The sequence below is a fragment of the Pseudochaenichthys georgianus genome, chromosome 17 (assembly GCF_902827115.2).
Source record: "Pseudochaenichthys georgianus chromosome 17, fPseGeo1.2, whole genome shotgun sequence".
In the NCBI taxonomy this organism is placed as follows: Eukaryota; Metazoa; Chordata; class Actinopteri; order Perciformes; family Channichthyidae; genus Pseudochaenichthys; species Pseudochaenichthys georgianus.
Window position 1 is genome coordinate 29,170,618 of NC_047519.1, and position 19,705 is coordinate 29,190,322.

At 39.2% G+C, this 19,705-nt stretch overlaps 1 protein-coding gene across 1 annotated transcript; it reads right to left on the minus strand.

Moving 5' to 3' along the window:
• Nucleotides 1-712: 712 nt before the first annotated feature.
• On the minus strand, nucleotides 713-18,547 carry npc1 (Niemann-Pick disease, type C1). The gene is made up of 25 exons (XM_034104222.1): nucleotides 18,380-18,547; nucleotides 16,170-16,298; nucleotides 15,938-16,044; nucleotides 15,412-15,557; nucleotides 14,996-15,163; nucleotides 14,605-14,854; nucleotides 14,373-14,455; nucleotides 13,384-13,754; nucleotides 12,962-13,188; nucleotides 12,497-12,597; nucleotides 11,854-11,956; nucleotides 11,567-11,756; nucleotides 11,187-11,369; nucleotides 10,186-10,300; nucleotides 9,876-10,003; nucleotides 6,822-6,956; nucleotides 6,627-6,716; nucleotides 6,180-6,370; nucleotides 5,840-5,955; nucleotides 5,243-5,372; nucleotides 4,891-5,076; nucleotides 4,083-4,314; nucleotides 3,088-3,201; nucleotides 2,664-2,826; nucleotides 713-2,578 (listed from the first exon to the last, which is right to left on the minus strand). Exons 1-25 carry the CDS (start codon nucleotides 18,455-18,457, stop codon nucleotides 2,496-2,498), a joined length of 3,819 nt encoding a protein of 1,272 aa, XP_033960113.1. The 5' UTR covers nucleotides 18,458-18,547; the 3' UTR covers nucleotides 713-2,495.
• Nucleotides 18,548-19,705: the final 1,158 nt, after the last annotated feature.

A 19,705-nucleotide genomic window follows, 5' to 3' on the forward strand; every position in this document is an offset into this window, starting at 1 on the left:
TAAAAATCACATGGATAGGTTCCTAAATACATTTATTTTTTTAAATAGTAACCATTTCCATATGTTCATGTGTGGGTAGTAGATTTAAACTATTGGGCTATCATTATGGGCCCTGCCTGTACCTGTTCGCTCTGCCATCGCGTGAAGGGTCTGCTAACAAGCGACCAACAGAAAGGTTAATGTTGTTGCACGTCACCTCACCCCCCCCCGCCCGCTACCACCACCCCTCCAAGTATATTTCAGATGGGAAACAGATCTGTGGGAAACACTGGCAGTTAATGGACCAGCACCAGAGGCGTTCCCATACACACAGGCGTTGGAGCTGTTCTTCATGAAATCCCAGAAGGATGAAGTGCTCTGACAAACAGTGCCATCTTTGCGCAAAATGATTATACAGGAATGAAAAGTCAATAAATAAACATGTTGTTAAAACTTTTTTTTTTTTTTAAATGGCTTAATGTACTACAACTTTAAAATATGACAGGCCTACTATGATTAGAATTTATTTTCTGATAATGTTGTCATAATATACTAAATTAATTAAATAGTTAAACAGACGTACTATACAATAGTTTTTCTATCACATTATTTATACCGAACTGCTTTTTTAAAAACGTTTTTCCTAACATACTACACCATGATTTTTTCCATGACATGTTTCATAACATATATCATTACAACGTACAACAGTTTTAAAGACTCCACCACACGCTTTTCTGAGAACTATTTATTATGTGTTAAAACTGTTAAAAACTAAAGTATTCCAAAAAAAGATTTTTCAATGCACAGCACTGTTAACAAGCATAATTATTCGTTATTCATGTTAAAACGTTCTCAGTCGGTTGCTCACAAATTGAATCCACTTGCTTACATTCCAAAAAACACTGCATCATATAAAACAAACGGCAGAAAAAAAATTAAAACAAGGAATGATGCTGTTCCTTTAAAATCCCCGCACATCTTTTACACCTTCTATATAAAATGCTATCATCCTCATCCAAATGTTTACAACACTATTCTCCATGAAGAGAGTTAATCTCGACGAGCTAAATCTCAGATTCTGGTTCTGGGATGTTATAGTTTTATTTCCCTTAAAAACAAAGAGGTCAAAGGTCCGTGGAAGGGGTACAAGACAACTTAGCATAATAACAACAAATTAAAAGTTAACAAAATAAAATAACTACTTATATGTTGGAATGAAAAAGTCAGGACTGTACCATTATCCAGTTATTCTACTTAATTCTGTATTAACGAGATGACAATGAATGCCTTTGAATTAGTCCTGTGTAAGATATTTACAGTTTAACTCTTAATGAAACACATGTTTGTTCAGTAACTTCAAAATGAGTATTTTAAATGTAAATGTCAAACCATGAATTGCCCTTGTTAGCTAACATCAACATGAATTATGACTGATGTCACACAGGGGTTTCTGTAAATGGGTCTTCTAGTCATGCAAACACTTTTAAAATGAAATGTTGCACCGGTTCATGAAAATACCTTCCAATGTGGAATTAAAAGTACAGGCAGGATGCAGTTTGGAGAGCAACACATACTTGGACTGATTCGTGTTGGCTCTGCATACCAGGATCTTGACACTGACTTAAAATGAAACAACTACTTTGAGGTTTTAATTTTGAAGATGTTAGCATCCACATCCATGTTGAGCTTTAGCCTTTTTATGTTTTATATCCTCCCAAAGGTAAGAGGGGGCTACAATTCCTTCACTGCTCTCCCAACAGGGATGTAAACACCCCCAAAAGTCCTTTCAGCTAAAAGTCAGCTCTTTAACTTCAGATTTCCTTTTAAATCCAGTGTTTTGGTATAAATGAACCGGATTATTGCTAGATGAAATGTTAAAACAAGCTGGCCTGCTTTATAATACAGTATGTAGACACAGTATATGATGTAAATGCCAGGTATTATAAGGGCCTGTGATATAACCATTGTTATTTGTTGGCTCCACTGTGTGCATGGATCGATTCAGTGTATGGTTCCTAGCATTAAATAGTTCCCCATAAGTAAACTTTTAAAAATGATATCCTAAAAACACAAATTTCTGGTTAAAAACATAAAAAAAACTGTCCAGTTTCACCCTTTAGAGCTTATTTCCAAATGAAGCTCATAGCATATGGGGGTGAATGAGGGTTGGTTTATAACTGATGTTGGGGGGGGGGGGTCTCCTACGTCCACGTTGTCAAAGTGGTGTTTTCTTCGCTCAGTGGTATGTCGCTCGTGCTTCAAAATGCTGAAGCCGGGCTTGTCCTGTAGTGTGAGGAGAGGGAATGGGGGGGGGGGGGGGGGGTTCAAAGTCTTCTGAGGAAAATCAATACATGTGGACGATGCCTCTGGCATTCCTATCCCCAAGAATATTCCTGAGTTCAGTCCGTGCATAGTAGTGGCAACGATAATGAGTGTGTCAGTTATCTCAGAAACGCCTCACGCTCACACCCACACAGTCAAACAGTTCATTGTTCATTGTCCCAAACGGCCTGTTAGTAGTTGAGGAGGCGCTCCCTTTCTGTTCCAGCGTAGCGGCTGTTAGCAGCTAACACCTTGGCTTTGTTCACTGAAGGACCTGTGGAAACAAATCACAACATTTAATTCAAAATGAAGTCTTATTTTTATACAATTTTTTAAATTTCAATGTGTGGATTACTGACCGATATAACTGAGCAGTACAGGGAGGAAGATTAGGCCGTGCGTCGCCCCTAGCAACACGATGGCCAAGTACATCCTGAAGTAGAAGACCTGGAAGATCTGCGACTTTGAAAGAGCCAGGATTAGGATTCCTCCAAACTTTGTTAATGTGATCCCACTGAAGACCTGCAAAAAGGAAACATATCATTTAATGTCACACCATTTGATGATGACCGAAATCAGTAATAATACAGAGATCCAACATTATTTACAGCTGAAAAAAAATACGAAAATAAAATGTGCTGTATATAAATAAGGTTTTCCTCAGAACACATGGAGGATATCCACTCTACTAGCGTGCAGAAATCCTTTTACATCCACATTCACTCTTATTAAATGTTGAAAAAGTTTCCTCTCATGGGTTTTAAGAGTCAAAGTGAGACTTACCGAGCTGCCCATGTGAGCCAGCGCCTCCTCGGCCCGCTCCACTCTGCTCTTCTTCACACTGATGGAGAACGCTCGCACGATATGACTGCAGAACTCCACCGAGATCCCACAGCACTGCAACAGAGAACAGGAAACAACTCGGCAATGAAAAACAGCAAGAAATGAATATTCTTAAGTGTATGAATGGGTTAACAGTAAGAGAGAAAAAAGCCTTCTGATGTTATGACAGCATGTTTGCCAACATAAGTGGTGATATCTGGGGACGCGGGGACATTACTAGAACAAGTTCCCTCAGGGTGAACCGAGGGGTCAGAGGAGCAGACAGATCGTCAGCAGTTTAGAGGAGCAGTCTGTGATGACCACCATTCGAAACACAGCCAGGCACCAGCTGTCACTTACACTGATCAGCTAGTCTTCTAATACACAGATGTAACAATATGCCAAGCGTGGTGATTGGTGTTTTATATATCAGTCATGATTGTGAAAAAGCAGTTACCTTTTAATTATGGGGAGTTAAGAAAGCTACAATCTTTAAATATCTATTGCTTAATAAACTTTGTAGTTATTAAAACAGATTCATCTTGCCTTTAAAGATTTCATAATTAACTTCTTTTAATGGAATATGTTTTAATAAAACAGAAATTGTCTAATAAAGTGCATACAAGACTATAATAATACAGCTAATTTAAGTTTATTAGCAAAACATAATTAACATAACGGTAACATTAACCTTTTTTTTTTCACATTTCAATAATTGGTTTTGGTAGCATGCTAAAATATGTTAGTGATGCTGCCGTGTACCAGAACAAACACGTACAGTGACAAGTAAAATGGTGTTATACCTGACAGAAATAATGGATAAAACTACAAAAAGTAATTCTGTTGCAATGTATACGTTGTAGTAGTTCTTGCTTCAAAACAAATGTTGTATTGTTATTGATATTATTCAGGTGTTGTATAAGTGTAAATGTGAAGAGTTTCCTGTTGCTTCTCACCATGACCAGGTTCACCAGGGATATTGCGTTGAGGCTGATGCCCCACAGCCACATGACCCCGAACATGTTGACCAGGATCATGGCGATGGTGATGCAGACGATCACCGCCGACCACAGCTCAAAGCCCAGCAACACCGTGCTCACCACAAAGATGGACGCCAGCGACACGCCCAGGTTCAGAGCGGTGTCATGCGCAATGGTGAGGTACTGCTCGTAAAACACGTAGAAGATGCTGCAAAAGAAGAAAATATAATCTTAGTGTACAGCCCCTTAAAGAACACCTTTTGCCTTTTGAAAAAACAGCATGTGGCAAGTCTGTAATAGCTATTGGAATCATTTTCTATTCTTATTGTTATGTTCATTGAATCAATTTTCCTGGCATTCATTGCAAAAGAGACTTTAAAGCCAACTAATTTTAACAATTTGATAGACAACAAAACAATACACTAGTTTCTTGGAATATCGGTTCAAACTCCATATCCGAAGTTCAGAAGGAAGATAAATTCAAGGTAAACATTGAGCTATATGGCCATTTATTATGTTTTCTTGCTGTTTGCTTATCTATGACCTACCTAACAACTGCCCCCCCGCCCCCCCACTCAACTACCCTTGAACATTGACTTCAAAACAAGCAAACGTGCAGCTACAAGTATTTCATCATCGAAAACTTAAACATAAAACACTAGAACAGTGGCTCAAACTGAAAAAAAACTATATTGGTCAGAAAAAACATTATTATTATTATATAATTAATGCTATTATTTAACAGTAAAGGTGAGAGCACTACATCTAGTACAACAAGATTTACCTGTAGGCAAACACTTTGTGGTCTATGGCTTGACTGATGTTAGCAGCCAGTATTCGGGCCATTTTTAAAGCTTCTATGTAGTCTGGGGATTCCTTCAGGATGGTGTGGTACGTCATGAAGTAATTGGCCCCCACCCCGGTGTGGTCGGGGTACAGGTCCACTGCTGAGGAGTAGGCTGCATGGCCTCTGGACGAGCATTGACACATTGTGAGAGATAGAAGAGGGGAACATTAGCAACCACACTGAAACTGTTATACTGTGTGGAAACCAAAGTTCATTTGAAAGTATCCAATTACATGTGTTTTCAATAAAACAATTCCAAGAAATGAATCCAGCTGAGCTATGAAATTACCCTTTTCCACACTTGATGTTTGGATTGTCTGACAGAAACATGGGTAGAAACTGCATGAAGTCCTCTCCTTCTGGCCTCTGCTTTCCGTCGGGAGTCATGGGCCGGCAGTGAACACACGAGGGGTTAACCACTGGAACACAACAAGCAGGAATATATTTATACATCTAACCAACAGCAATGGAGAATGTATAAATGTGTGTTGAGACAAAGGCATGAACTGAAAACAAAGTAGTAAACTACAGTTGCATGTTAAGGTTTGACAAAAAATAAACAAAAACCACTTTGAATACTGAGTCTTAGAATCAGCAGTAAATGGGAATTATAGGTTATAGATGTCGGGTTGAATGCTGAAAAACTACAGCTGTTGTTACTTACGAGTATCTACTGCATTTTAATCTATATCCATATTTTACTTTGAATTACATGTAAAGTTACACATAGAGTTTTAACAATACAGCATGTGTTAGTTTCTGCTTAATGCATTATCCTAAAAAATATTTCTTTTGCTGCATGTTATGGATGAAAAACTTTTACTTGTATCAAAACGACACATCACGAGACAGTTGTTAGGCATGATGGCATTGAATAAAAATGTACCAGAGGCATTGCAGAAATCCCCGCTGGAGTTGTAGAATCGACAGCAGGTGGACTGCGGCTTCACCCAGTCGAAGTAATCATCGAGCCAAGAGGACGGAGTGAAGGCAATGGTTGTGCTGGAAGCAAAAGGAAAATTGAAACTGAATAGAGCTTATAATCACAGGCTGACTGTAGTCCTTTCATGACCTTCACCTCATCTGAACTCACAGGTTTGTAGGTTCTGGTGCCTTGAAGACATTTCATGTGATTACATCTTGTGAAACAGGTTCTCCAACATTTCCTCATTTTATCTGAAATATCCTTTGCGTCTCGTGTCTTTGATGTAATAGCTCGGACTTACTAGTTGCTGATGAGCGAGGCGGAGTAGACCTGCTGGACGAGAGAGTCGTTTCTGCAGCCGACCCCCCCACACACGGCGTTCTGCCCCTCTCGACTGCTGTAGTTGAGACCGTCCTCTACCACGAAGTAAACCGGAGCTCCCGTGTGCAGATACATGCTGAGGTTCTTGAAGTAGTCCATCACATAAGAGTCCTATATGGACAGATAGATAATGAGAATAAACCTCCACAAGTACAGGACTGCAAACCAAGACTTGTATTCATGTTGTATGGGGAAGACTGTGGTAACAATGTGTTGCTACTCTAGCTTTGTGGATGACTGACAGGACAGGAAACAGTTTATACACTTCAAAGTAAAACCATTCTACTTTATCCACGACATCTATAAAGAAAAAATAATTCAAGTAATGTGCCCGAGCAATCACTGAACATATTTCCGTCACACTTACGTCAGGCATGGAGAGCTTCTGGTCCAGTCCGAGCTCTACTTTATTCACCACAGCAACACTGAAGGAGAGCATTCCCACAAACACTGCCACCTAAAACAAAGAAACACATTTTATTAGCAACATAAAATCAACAAATAGATAATGAATCAAACTAAACAACAGTTACATGTTAGAATATTATTAAGTGTCACTTACTATGATCGGGCGCACCCACTCTTTGAGGATGAATGGGGCAAAGATTTTCTTGAAGAATCTGAAGAGGTAGCTGTCCGTCTTTGCTTGCTGTCCCTCCGGCAGCTTCACACAGCAAAAGATGTCGAGTCGATTCGCCTTTAAAAAAAAGACAGCACAGCGTTTAATAAGTGCCACTAACTCTAACTAATTTAAAGGTTCAATAGTGTGTTGAATCAGTTTGGATGTTTCACTGATTAATGACAATGCTACAGATAAGAAGAGTCATCAGATAAGTTAGCTACTGCGGAGAGAGGTATGAAGGAAGAAATACATACATAATAAAAAAGTATTTGAAATCATTTTTCAGGTTGAATATTATTTTGATTCAGTTCAGCAATTTTTTTGAATAAAATATTTATTTTCAGATTTCATATTTTGATATTTGAATCCTTATTTTTTCAGTTGCAGATTTTTTGTTTTCAGATTCAAAACAATTATTTTTTCAGTTTCAAATATTGGTTTTTTCAGGTTACCCATTGCTTTTCACCTTCAGATCGTTTTTCACTTTCAGATATTTTTTTTTCGCTTTCAGACTTTTGACCCTGATGTTGAGGGGGGGGGGGCTTAGCAAAGAGTAGTTTGGCATCCTGAGTGGCAGGCCTCCCTCTGTCATGTTGCCTTCATGGATGTTAGGTAACGCGAGAAATATAACTCAATACTTTCTATACACAATACTCCCGTGATTAGTGGGAAACTGATACCAGCGTCAAAGTTCCGTTAAGCGAGCTGTTGAGCATCGTAGTTGGCAACAATCAAGGTATAAGAGCAATAAACTGTGCCAGAATGTGAAATTACGTATCCGCAATCAAGCATTGTCCTTCCCCACTTCCACGCAGCTCCATGAACGCAGCATAGTATTGGCTTGGTTTTTGCGATCAGAATCAGAATACCTTTAGACCCCGCACAAAACAACACAGACTATAAGAAGATGTTGCGATGTATTTGCTCAAAATAAAATAACAAACTTTTGCACATGCAACAAAGAAAAATAGGCCTTTACAATATTCAAAAGAAATAGGCAAAACTCAAATAAACAACACAACTTAGGTATTCTTTCTTTCTTGATAACTTCACAACTTAAAGGGTACTTGAACGGTTTGTATTTACAGTTACGAGTACGATTAAACGGTTAAAAACTGTTCCTCGACGGCGTCTCTCAACAGGTTGCCCATCACTGTGGCGTTAGCACAGGCACCGTGGGAATTGTAGTCCTTTATAGTGCGTTGACTACAGACGTCACAATTAGGTGGCCTTTCTTATCAAATCAAAATACTGGCTATAACAGAAAGTATTGAGTTATATTTCTCGCGCTACCTAACATCCATGAAGGCAACATGACAGAGGGAGGCCTGTCACTCAGAAAGCCAAACTACTCTTTGCTAAGCCCCGCCCCCTCAAGCAACATCAGGGCCAAAAATCTGAAAGCGAAAAAAAAGATCTGAAAGCGTAAAAAAAGGATCTGAATGTGAAAAATGATCTGAAAGTGTAAAGCAATGTGAAACCTGAAAAAACAAGATTTGAAACTGAAAAAGTAATTTTTTTGAATCTGAAAACGAAAAATCTGCAACTGAAAAAAATAAAGATTCAAATATCAAAATATGTATAAAAGTGAAATCTGAAAATAAATATTTTATTCAAAAAAATTGCTGAACTGAATCAAAAATAATATTCAACCTGAAAAATGATTTAAAATACTTATTTTTATTTTGAATACATCATTGTATTTTTCAAAGTTCAGGATAAAAACTTGAACTTTCAAATAAATTGTATTTTTTTGAATGATCAAAACTTATGACCATGAAATAGCTTCAAAGGCGAGGTCATTTTGGAGAAACCAGCTCGAGTGCGCTAGAATTTGAAAATACACAGCCGGAACAAATCTGCCACTTCCTTACAGAGCACCTCCTCCAACACACACGAACGCGCACATGACCAATGAGGGCACGAGGTAAGTTTGTGCCCAGATGGAAGGCTGACAGGCAGGTAGGCCATCCAGTTATTTTAGCCGGGCCGGCTCAGATGATTGGTCGTGCTTTTTACAGTACTACGGCTTCCACAGATGAAATGAATTTTGTATGGATTTTTTGTCAAAGCACTTAAGATATTCATTGCTATCGGGATGTTAAGAGCATTCGATGGAATATAACAAAAAGTGTATCTCGAGCCGGTTTCTCAAACTTACCTACCCCACCTTTAAGTAAAAGTACACTTTTATTGGCATCAAAATAAACGTATGAGTACCAAAAGTAAAAATACCTGTTATGCGTAAGGGCCTATGTGCAGAAATATATCTATGACATGTTGTTATGTTATTGATGTGTGCTCATCACAGCTTTTTAAGATTTAGCTAATCTTAATTACTTTGTATACTGCCGCTGGTTATTATATAACTTAACCTATAATGATATGATATTTTATTAGCTATAAATACATGTCCGTTTTTTTTGTATTACTTGATTTTTATTTTGTATTAGCTAATAATCTGAATATATAAACTAACGAGTAACATTTTCAAATAATTATAGTGGAGTAAAAAGTGCAATATTGGCTACTAAAATGCAGTGACGTGGAAGTTTAAAGTAGCGTAAAACTCAAATAAAGTACCTCAAAATTGTAATAAAATACTTTAGTAAATGTACTATTAATTTCCACCACTGATGAAAACGTAGTCATACATTAGGCGCTTTTACACCGGAGTACATTTACCGTTTAGTTCCGATAGTTCCTGGGATTTTGCGTTCACACCAAAAAGAGAACTTAGTTCATGAGAACTTTTACCCCATTTTTAGTGCCTGCTAGAGAGGTGGTACTTTCCTGGGGGGAAAAAAGTTCCAATTTCTGATTGGCTGGGCGAATTGCAAACCACGCCCCGTAAAACTCGGGCCGCCATTGTATTTGCTGGCATTAGCATTGTATATTAAATAAGAGCTATTAATCAGCAGGAAATCCCTCTCTGGTAAACTTTCCACTCTGCATGTGTGACCCCTCCTCTAGAACCACTTCCTCCAGACTCACCTCCTGTCTCCTGGCGTCCAGGCCCAGCAAGCTGACGAAGCAGCTGATCTGCAACAGGAAATCAATAAAAACAGCCAAGCCAGCAAACATGGAGAAAGTCCTCACTGCGGGCATGTTGGACAGGGCGCCTGCAGAAGAAGAAAGTCAACAGTTTAATCAGCATGTGACTCAACAGGAAACTGTGGCGCATATTACACTTACAGTACTGCGTCACTATTTTCTTTCGATTTCCTGTTGCACATTATCATTTAGAATGCTTTTGATAAAAATTGTGTGTGTACTATAGAGTGTATTTAAAAGTATATTTTACCCAAGAAAAAGGCCACTGTCTCTGAGAAAGAGGAGAGGAGCATGCTGGGGGCTACGTCTCCAAGGATACGACCGATCTGCTGGTGGAGTTCCTCATGAGGCATCCGCTCATCCCTCTGTTTAGAAATACAAATCACTTTTAGAAGGTTCAACAGGTTCTATTGCCAAATAAATATTATATATATATATATATATATATATATATATATATATTTTTTTTTTTAAAAAGGTCCCCTATTATATTGTTTTTCATCAACATATTATAGGACTCAGATATATTCAAACACGTCTCTGAAGTGTTTGGCTCGAAATACCAAACAGATCATTGTAGCATTACCCATAAACCCCTCTGTTTCAGCCCTGTTTCAAAAGTGCTGATTCTCTGTCTGTTACTTTAGATGAAAATAAGGAGCCCCTCCCCACGCCCCTTCTGCAAGATATTTGGTTAAAAAGAACACAATGGTGCTCTAGGATGAGATTCAGGTGATAAGATGGGGGGGGGGGGGTTACCTTGGTTGGTGATTGGCTAATGGTTACACAAGCCAAACAAATCGTTATGACATCATAAAGTGGCCAAGATCTGATCAGCTCAAGGTTCAAGGTTCTTTATTTGCCATACGAACATATCTACAGAGTAGTTATGTCGATGCAAATCTTAGGTCACAGGCTTCTCCAACAGTGCAACACAATAATACAGAAAAACAGAAAAATATAGTGTCAGTAAATATTAAAAAGTAAATACAAAAAGAAAAATAGCTAATTTTTCCAGACAGGTTTTATTATAAATGGATCAGGACAAAAAGTGAGCGAATCTTTTTCCCTGAACCTTTCAGACTCCCTTCACAGAGGGGACACGTGTTGATGTATGACAGACATGAAACAGTGGATTTTGCATAATAGGTGACCTTTAAGGGATGACTTGCATAAGATGAGCATAAGCAACACTCTCGGTCACCGGGTCATTGTGTAACATTTGACTGGATCTGGGTGGGAGGTGGTTACCTGATATGTCTGCACTATAATAAAGATGTTGTCCACTCCAACAGCCAGCACCAGGAAAGGAATGACCTCGATCACAATGAGGGTGAGGGGGATGCCAAAATAGCTGAAGAGCCCCAGTGAGGAGGACACAGAGCTGAGCACAATCAGGATCCCAGAGATACCCAGGGAAATCTTAGAGTCCACCTGAGCAGGGGAAAAGATGGAGGATTAGGTTATTAGGTTACTCTCTCTAGCTGCTCCCCTTTAGGCTAGAGTAGCAGGAAGTCGTCAAGCGCGTTTGACTAGTTCTGTTCAATCAAAGTTCTTGCGTCACAAATGCATGACACATGTTTTACTACGGCGATGATTCATTGTAGTCAGGTGTGAGTTTGGGCGCTTACCATCACTCGACTAATGCTGTGGATGTGCCCCAGGGCCAGGGAGATGTAGATGAACATAATGGCATAGCTGACTACTATGGTTCTGATGTCACTGTTGCTCTCTCTGTTTATCTCGTCTTCAATACTCCTCTCAGCACTGAAGGCTATGGTGAGGTTGGGATTTTTAAAGTTCTTCATGAGATCGATGAACCTGAAAAGCACACGCACAATAATTACATTGAGTAAATGCGTTGCAAGGAACAACATGAACATGGGAAGAAATGGAGTTTTATAAGTAGTTGTCTCACTCTTTCTCCCATGCCCGAGCTTTGCCCGTCCGCACTGTGTCATTCAGGTAGTTGTTGAGGGGCAAGGTGATCACGAGAGCAGTGGCGTTGTTGTAGTTGGTTTCTGTTAAGCAGGGAAAAAGACATTCGTTGTAACGTCACTTTAAAAATCCTTAGTTGTCAACCAAATGTGTAAAGTGTATTGAATTGGCAGTTAAAGTTAAGCATTCCTTTTGGTAACAAGACAACAATAGCCCAGATAAAATAGAAATAACAAATAAAGGTTTTTGGCAGCTCTCATGATAGTTGGAGGAAGTGGAAATTATATTTGTTCTTGATTACATTTATACTACTATTGCAAACATCTTGCATGTCACCCGTCTGCTGCAGAAACTCCTTATAATGTGGTAACTGTGTAGGGCTTATTATAAATACTAAGCTAACAGCAATAACATTTGGGCTGCAAATAATGGCAACACTGCACCATTTCCAAAGAGCACAATATCATGTGTTACGGATAACATTTGGGATTCACACCAAAGTTAGTGACACAACGTGCACAGATTTTTTTTTCTTAGTGCAATATAACGATCTACTACTGTAGTTGTAAAATGGCTTCCGTTTTCTTCTTTTTCCGCCCACTAACAGTGTTAGTCTAGCTCACCATCGTAACCCCCAAGGGCCAGCCAAGGGAAGATGGGCCCGCCGTAGGTTCCTAAACACGGGTCGTGGAGGAGAGTGGTGTCGTTGAGGGATGCTGGTGCACTGAGGAGGAAAAGAGGAACAGAGTTAAGAAACTGGAACATGTGCCGTTACCTCATCTTATTTCTGTGCATTTAAGACAGATAAGGAACAGCAGTGTGACAAACAATGAGGAAGTCTGATTGGACTATTTCAAGAAAACACACACGACAGTTCTTAGACAATGCAGATGCAAGAGTCTGGAACATTGGTTTGTGAGCTGCAGGTGTTCAGCTTCAACAAAGAGGTTCCAAATAACCTTTCTACGAGATCAACGTTTCCTTAACGTCTACAGATCTCTGCTGGAAAATAAGACTCATTTAACACAAGTGCCAGCTCATCTGGAAAATATTGAAAAAGAAAAAGTGAACCAGCAAAAATAAATCACCTGACACAGTAGAGGAAGTGGCTGTGAAAGTCAGCATAGACATAGAAGTCGTCTCCTTTGAGGTGGTCCAGCACATCATGGCTGTTCTGGAAGTAGTTGAGGACACTCAAGATGGTGCAGTTGTTATTGTACGGAGCCAGCGGAGCCAAGCAGATGTCCTTTAAAGTGACGTCTTGGCCCTCGTATGTGGCTATGATGTCTTCTATCTGGAGCTGCAGATCCAGCACCTGGAAAAAATAAAGAAGTCAAAAAAAGAGAATTAAATGAACCGCAGTTTCAGAAGTGCAGCTGCTCTTCTCCTGCAAAGTAACTATAACCTGGTGACAGGAACAATGCTTCTTTATACAAAAACACAGCGGCTTAAATAACCAGATATTGCTAATTTCCTCTTTTTAAATAATTTCTCACACAAACAAACCGACCTGGTGCAGGATGTCTTTACGCAGGATGGCTCCGAATGGGACATCAGATCCTCCAAAGTACGGAGAGTAGAGAAAAGTGTCCTCGATTGGAGTGGTTATGATGAGCTGCGCTGTTCTGAAAAAGGGTCCGAAGTGGCTGTCAAAGTAGTCCTTCTCCTGCCGGGCCTGGCTGCTCGGAGACGACCACAGCTCCACAGGGTCTGTGGTGATGCGCATGTAGATCAGGCCCCCAGAGGAGGCCACCACTAGTATCAGGGTCCCCAGAATGACCACAGAGGGGTACCGCACGCAGAAGGAGCCCCAGGAGGTGAAGAGGATCCGCAGAGAGTTCTCGAAGCGTTCACCCAAGGTCTCACAGCATGATGCATTTACTACGAGGAGAGGAGACAGAGAAATGTGTTATTTAAAGAGGCCCTACTTTGCGTGTTAGGGTTTTCCCTTCGCTGTAGTGAGTTATACAGCTTTTGTTGTGTATGTAAATGTTCTGAAAAGGCTAAAATCCTAAAGTTCCCCCCAGAGGGATCTTCTCCCACACACCCCCCCCCCCCTGTCTGAAATGCCTCCATTGGACTCCTTTGTGTACTTCTGTAACATAGATCAATATGTAACACTTGCCCTCCTATTGGCTAGCAGTCCAACACATTGTACATGATTTAAGGTTAAGGGGCGGGTCATCTCTAAGCAGTTGATCAATCACAACAGAGCCAGCCAGTTAACCAATCAGAGCAGACTTGGCTCTGGTTTCAGACAGAGGGTGAAAAGAGGTGCTGCAGCACAGGCAGTATGAGACAAATAAAGACCAGTTTGAATATTAAAGCAGAGTTGAGGAATAAAAAACCAATATGAACCTGAAAATGAGCATAATAGAGCCCCTTTAACAATGTGATTACATGCATTACACCTAAAGAGGAATACAATAAGGGGAACTTTAGTGGCACAACAATCAGAAAGAATACAAAACTGTTCACTTGTTTGAAGCATCACAATACCTTGTTCAGGATTGTCCCCGTTGAGAGACAAAGGGTTATTGCTGTCCAATATGGGGCCATATTCAGAAAGGACAGTCCTTTTCCTGCATGAAAAAAAAACATAAGCCAATTTGATACAAGCTTCGAAAGCAAGCATACAAAACAACATGTTCTTTTCACAGCGGATAAGGGTTTGCAACTTTGCAGGTATGATGCATGAATCTGAAAGCCAAAACAAAACAATGTCCTTTACCGGTAACACCAGGCTCCTATGACAGCTCCGATAAAGATAAGCAGGAAGGCCATGTATGAGCTCCACATGATGACGGTCATAGGGTCCATACCAAGGATCAGCCAGGGAGGGGGGAGGGTGGGAGGAACAGGTCTGGGCCCGCACGCGTTTGTGCAGTCCTGACAGGAGCAGGGGCCCGACCCGTCATCCAGGCCCTCTGTGCAGGTGAACGTCTTGTTGGTCATGGGAGTATAACCAGACACAGGGGCGTCTAGAGCAAAAGACAATCGTAGAAAAAGCATCAGGTAAACATCTTTTTAACTTGCTGAAAAGAAACAGTCGGTGTATTTTTCTACAGCGGGATCATGAACTATAAAAAGCACTGTAAAAGAAACACACATTAATGACTTACCTGTGAATATTGGGAGGATAGGAAAGGGAGTCTGTCCATTGTCGATATCAAACATATACTGGATCCAGTTGGTAGCATTGCAGTCCTTTGCGTCCTTCCCACACAGCAGTGATAAGGCCTTCACGTTGCTGGATGGTGCCTGGACGTCCTTACAGGCATTGTACATGGCTGAAAAAGTTCAATTTGATCATTTTAGGGCGAGGCTCAAGATTTTCCAAAGGTTAAATGGTCAACCCCATTTTATTTGACCAAAATGACTCATTACGACGGTTAGTCACCTCCTGTATTACATTACCATGACTGTATGTTTAAGTAGGGAACTGTAAAAAGTACACTCGGCAGATGTGACATGCCATGGAAATAATGAAGGTGAAGCTGCTTTTCATATCCACATCAACATGTGGCTGTGAACTCACAATTAGCAAATGTCTGTCCAATGTAGTACTGCACTTCCATCACGTTGCCTTTGTCGATCTTGGTGGCGTTCATGAACTGACTCTGGTGAGGGCTGCATGTCAGCTCACAGAAGAGGTTCATCAGGTTGAAGAAACAGGCGGGACAACTGCACAAAGACAACATGAGTGTGAGAGGAAGAAGGAAACCAAATGAAGAAAAGGAGTATGTGCAGGACATTAAGAATAATAAAATAGTTTCATGGCAAAAACAAGGCAATACAGTGAAGTAATTAAAGCTGACAAAGATAGGTATGCCAACCTAGTCAAATCATATTCATTTGGCCTGGGAGCCAGTCTGTCTTAAACCCATTATTTGAAACATGGAGAGCAAAGGCTTGCATGTTCGAATAACAGTATATGCCATTTAAGCTGCACATGGCGTCAAAAGAGCAGATGCTCCGACTCTTTGTTTTCAGGAAGGGAATGATACTGCCCTTCCACGAATGTCATGTGCATCATTAGTTAATGTTATAAGCGCAGCACATACCGAGACAGGAACTGAAGGGGCAGCTGGAGACTTCCTTTGAGAGTGTTCAGCTGGTTCACATCACAGCAGAGGCTTCGGTTGCCATAGTCATATCCAGGACAAAGCTCCTGTAAGTAAGCACAAAAGGAATGAGGTCACTTTGATGCACATCGTTTTTACACAGTGAAAAATAATGTCACACAAGAGCACTTTGAACATCAATTGTGATCAATAACAGCATCACTGTATTTACCGTGAGAAGTTCGTAACCCTCGTGCTCCAGTGGTTTGGGAGGACCAGTGTCGTTGCAGTTGTATTTCTTTCCGGGCACCTTTTCGGACTCCCCACACTCGCCATACCACACACAGTGCTGGGCCTCAACCTGACAGAAAGACAACAAAAGAAACAGTGATGAGTTGTGTTAGAGCAAAAACATATTAGTCTATTCGCATCCAATCAATATTCTTCTTTTTTTCCCAGAGTCTGTTAAAAATGATGTCGTTGATAGGATCCTGTTTCTATTCGTATATATTAAGGACAAGTACAAGGTCATGCCTACAAATGAAAACAGAGAGTCCAAACAGACCAATAGCTCCTCTAAAATGCCACAAAAGGCCATGTGACATGTGACATGGATTTGGATGCTAAAAAAGACAACTCTGATCTCATGTTAAAGGTTTGAGGTTTTATATATATAACCACATCAAACCTCTAGGCATGTCTCATTTCCTTTATTTCTAATATCTCGTGCTTTGAATGTCTGAAAATAGTCATTTCACTTCTGCAAAAATGTTTCAAGCATATAAAGATACCTGCAACATAACAGCTGCTGTCTACAACAAAAAGTAAATGTATAAAGCAATATAGCTTTTGCAGTCAAAGTTGTCCGTTGTGTGTTTATTCAGCATGAGGGCTCTCACGTGTTCTTTGTTGGGAGGGGAAGTTAATTCACTTACTCTACAAACTTTGCTATGAGTAAGCACAGTCTTACCCACCGTCCTACTGCTTCTTGTGAGAATAGTTCAAGGACAGCTTTTGAGTGTCATTATTGCTTCAGCTAGTGTTTCAAAAAGATGCAGACTAAGCCAGTACAATAATAACATTTTGTCCAAAGTCAATTTGCTTAGAACTAATTAAAGAAAGGTGAATGTATTGGGCAAGGATCAGAAACTGCAATATTTGTTTAAAGTGCACATACATATTATGTACCACCCCCTACCCCAACCCAACCCAAGGAGCAAGCACACACACATTTTAAATATATCCCTTTCCCTTATCTGCAATCTCCCAACAGTCAATAGTTTTACAATAGTTTTTAATAGTTTAACAGTCGTACCACATCCTACTTCTTTAACCAGGAGGATGCAGACATTTACACTGAAACAGCAATGATAAATCAGATTCTGATGTATTGTTTTAGTACAGTGTCGAAGTGGTTATGCTTTGTAGTGGGCTGACCAAATTACCACATGAAAAGAAATGCTAACAATGCAAGGGAGACAGTATTGATGAGTGAGTATCTACATCTGATTCAATCAAATCAGAGGAATAGATCCGCTTCTGTCTCGTTTGTTGTGAAATAACATCTTATCCAAAAATACACTAAATCGACTTGATATATAATTGATGGTATCTGTGTAAAAAAAGAGTACTCATCATTAAACTACAGCAGGGCATCTGGAACAGTGGACTTTGTTTATTACACCATATCAATAATCTGTTTAAAATGTTTGCTGTCTTTCCTTTTGTAATGTCCATGTACTACTTGCTCATTTAGCCTTGTATGTATTCTTACTCTCTTAGTAATTAATATTACCCTTAAACACTGCTGCTCAAACAAACAAACACTCAAGTTTCCTATGTCTTGTCACTATGATTGCATTATCTGAACTCCTATTTATTACATAACAAAGATATTATATATCCAAACATGGATATTTAAATGAATGTAGCTAGCTGCACCTAGCATTCAAGCCACCTAAGGTCTACATGCTGAATGACTTGTTTTGTGAGGTATTATTAACATTAACATTTTTGGGTAATTACAACATTAACCGTCATGAACACACTAACCTAAGCTTTGTTTGAATAGTTGTGCAAATTAGGGGGTATTTTAAATCTGTTAAGGCATGATGGTGAGCAGGAAACTTATTTCGACACCGGCTCAGTCAAAGATACAACCTGTACCCTTCTGTGAGACATGTCAAAGCTAACATGTTATGTGATCATTTTGTCGTGCTGTGCAGTTTGCAACTAGCAATGTTGGTAGCCATTATGTTTTGTTTACTGTTAAGCCAACGAGTGACTAACGCTATTTTTGCCCTGGGATAAAAACAAGAGTATAAATCTTAAACAGCTAAACGTCCTAGTTTCGTTAGCCGCCTCAGATAAACAACAGCGTAGCAACGACCGAGCTGAGTCATGTTTTTAGTCACAAGAAATCGGGCGTTAGGTTTCACTTACCCATCGAAAATGTCCCTCCAACAAGAGAATAATGAAGAAAAGTAAAGATAGAAGGCTTCTCCCTGGTAGGACTCCCATCCCTCTTACTGAGACGACCGATTCGAAGTGACAGTCCGCATGAAGTTTCGCATTTCTTGTTGATGTTTCTTCTACTTCGGATTATTTGTTCCGGGCGGAGACAAACTGTTGACTCAGTGCTGCCACCTAGCGATGCCTGGTACGCACTACAACTGTTCATTTATTTGTATTTAATTTTATGTATTTAAATTGTTATTACACATTTATTTTATTCAATTTTATTTTATTTTATTTCACAAGATTGTATTTTATTGTATTATCATTTACTTGGGTGTAGTATATAACAAGTACAACATGTTTGAACACTGTGCAGGAGAAACCACAAAGTATGGACATGGTTTATGAAGATAACAAATTGGATATCTAACATATTTCGAATCAGAACAAATATAAATAAATACAAATTACATAACTCTCAAAATGTCAAGACCAATTAGCAATAAAAAGATTATTAGAAGTGTACAATTGATATTAAAGTTTACATTCTGAGATACACTAAAATCATACTTTGTCATTGAACGAACAATTGTTGAAGACAATGTTTACATGCAAACTTCAAAGTACAAAAATTAAAACAAATGAGTCAATTAGGGATCTTCATCCTGAAGTAGTATTGCATGATAGACTTCTCCTTAATTAAATAAGGCAATTTATGTCACTGCATGAATGAACATTACAGAGCACTTCCATGTAAAAATAAAAGTAAGAAAAATCTGTTTTTGCTTAATTACTGATAATAATAATACAAAAAAAAACATTATATCCAAATCTTAATATGAAAAAATACATAAAACAACAAGTTTGATATGCGCTCTTTTTACTGTGAACACACCTTCCTTGTTCTGTTTGTCTGCATAAAGTGTGGTGGAAATTGTCAAATTTGATCAAAGCACAGCCATCAGTCCTGATGAAGCAGGTCAATTGCATTTAAAACATTTAGACATTTATTTTTGTTGGATTCAATAAGGCTAATTAATGATTAACTATGAATCATTTCCCCCCTCACTTTGATGTGTGCTTATTTAATCAAACACAATAGATGTTGTTAAGAAATACTTAGGATTTGAAACCAACTCAAACATCTCTAAAACTTGCAAAACTAAAATATAAACTTAAAGCGCCAATTTCTAACCCCGTACTTGATTTGATCATCTTTGACTCTACAGTTAAAACATTTTTTAGAAATCCTGAGCTCTTAACTCATTATAATAAATGAATCAAAGTGATTCATCTACTAATTCCCACTCA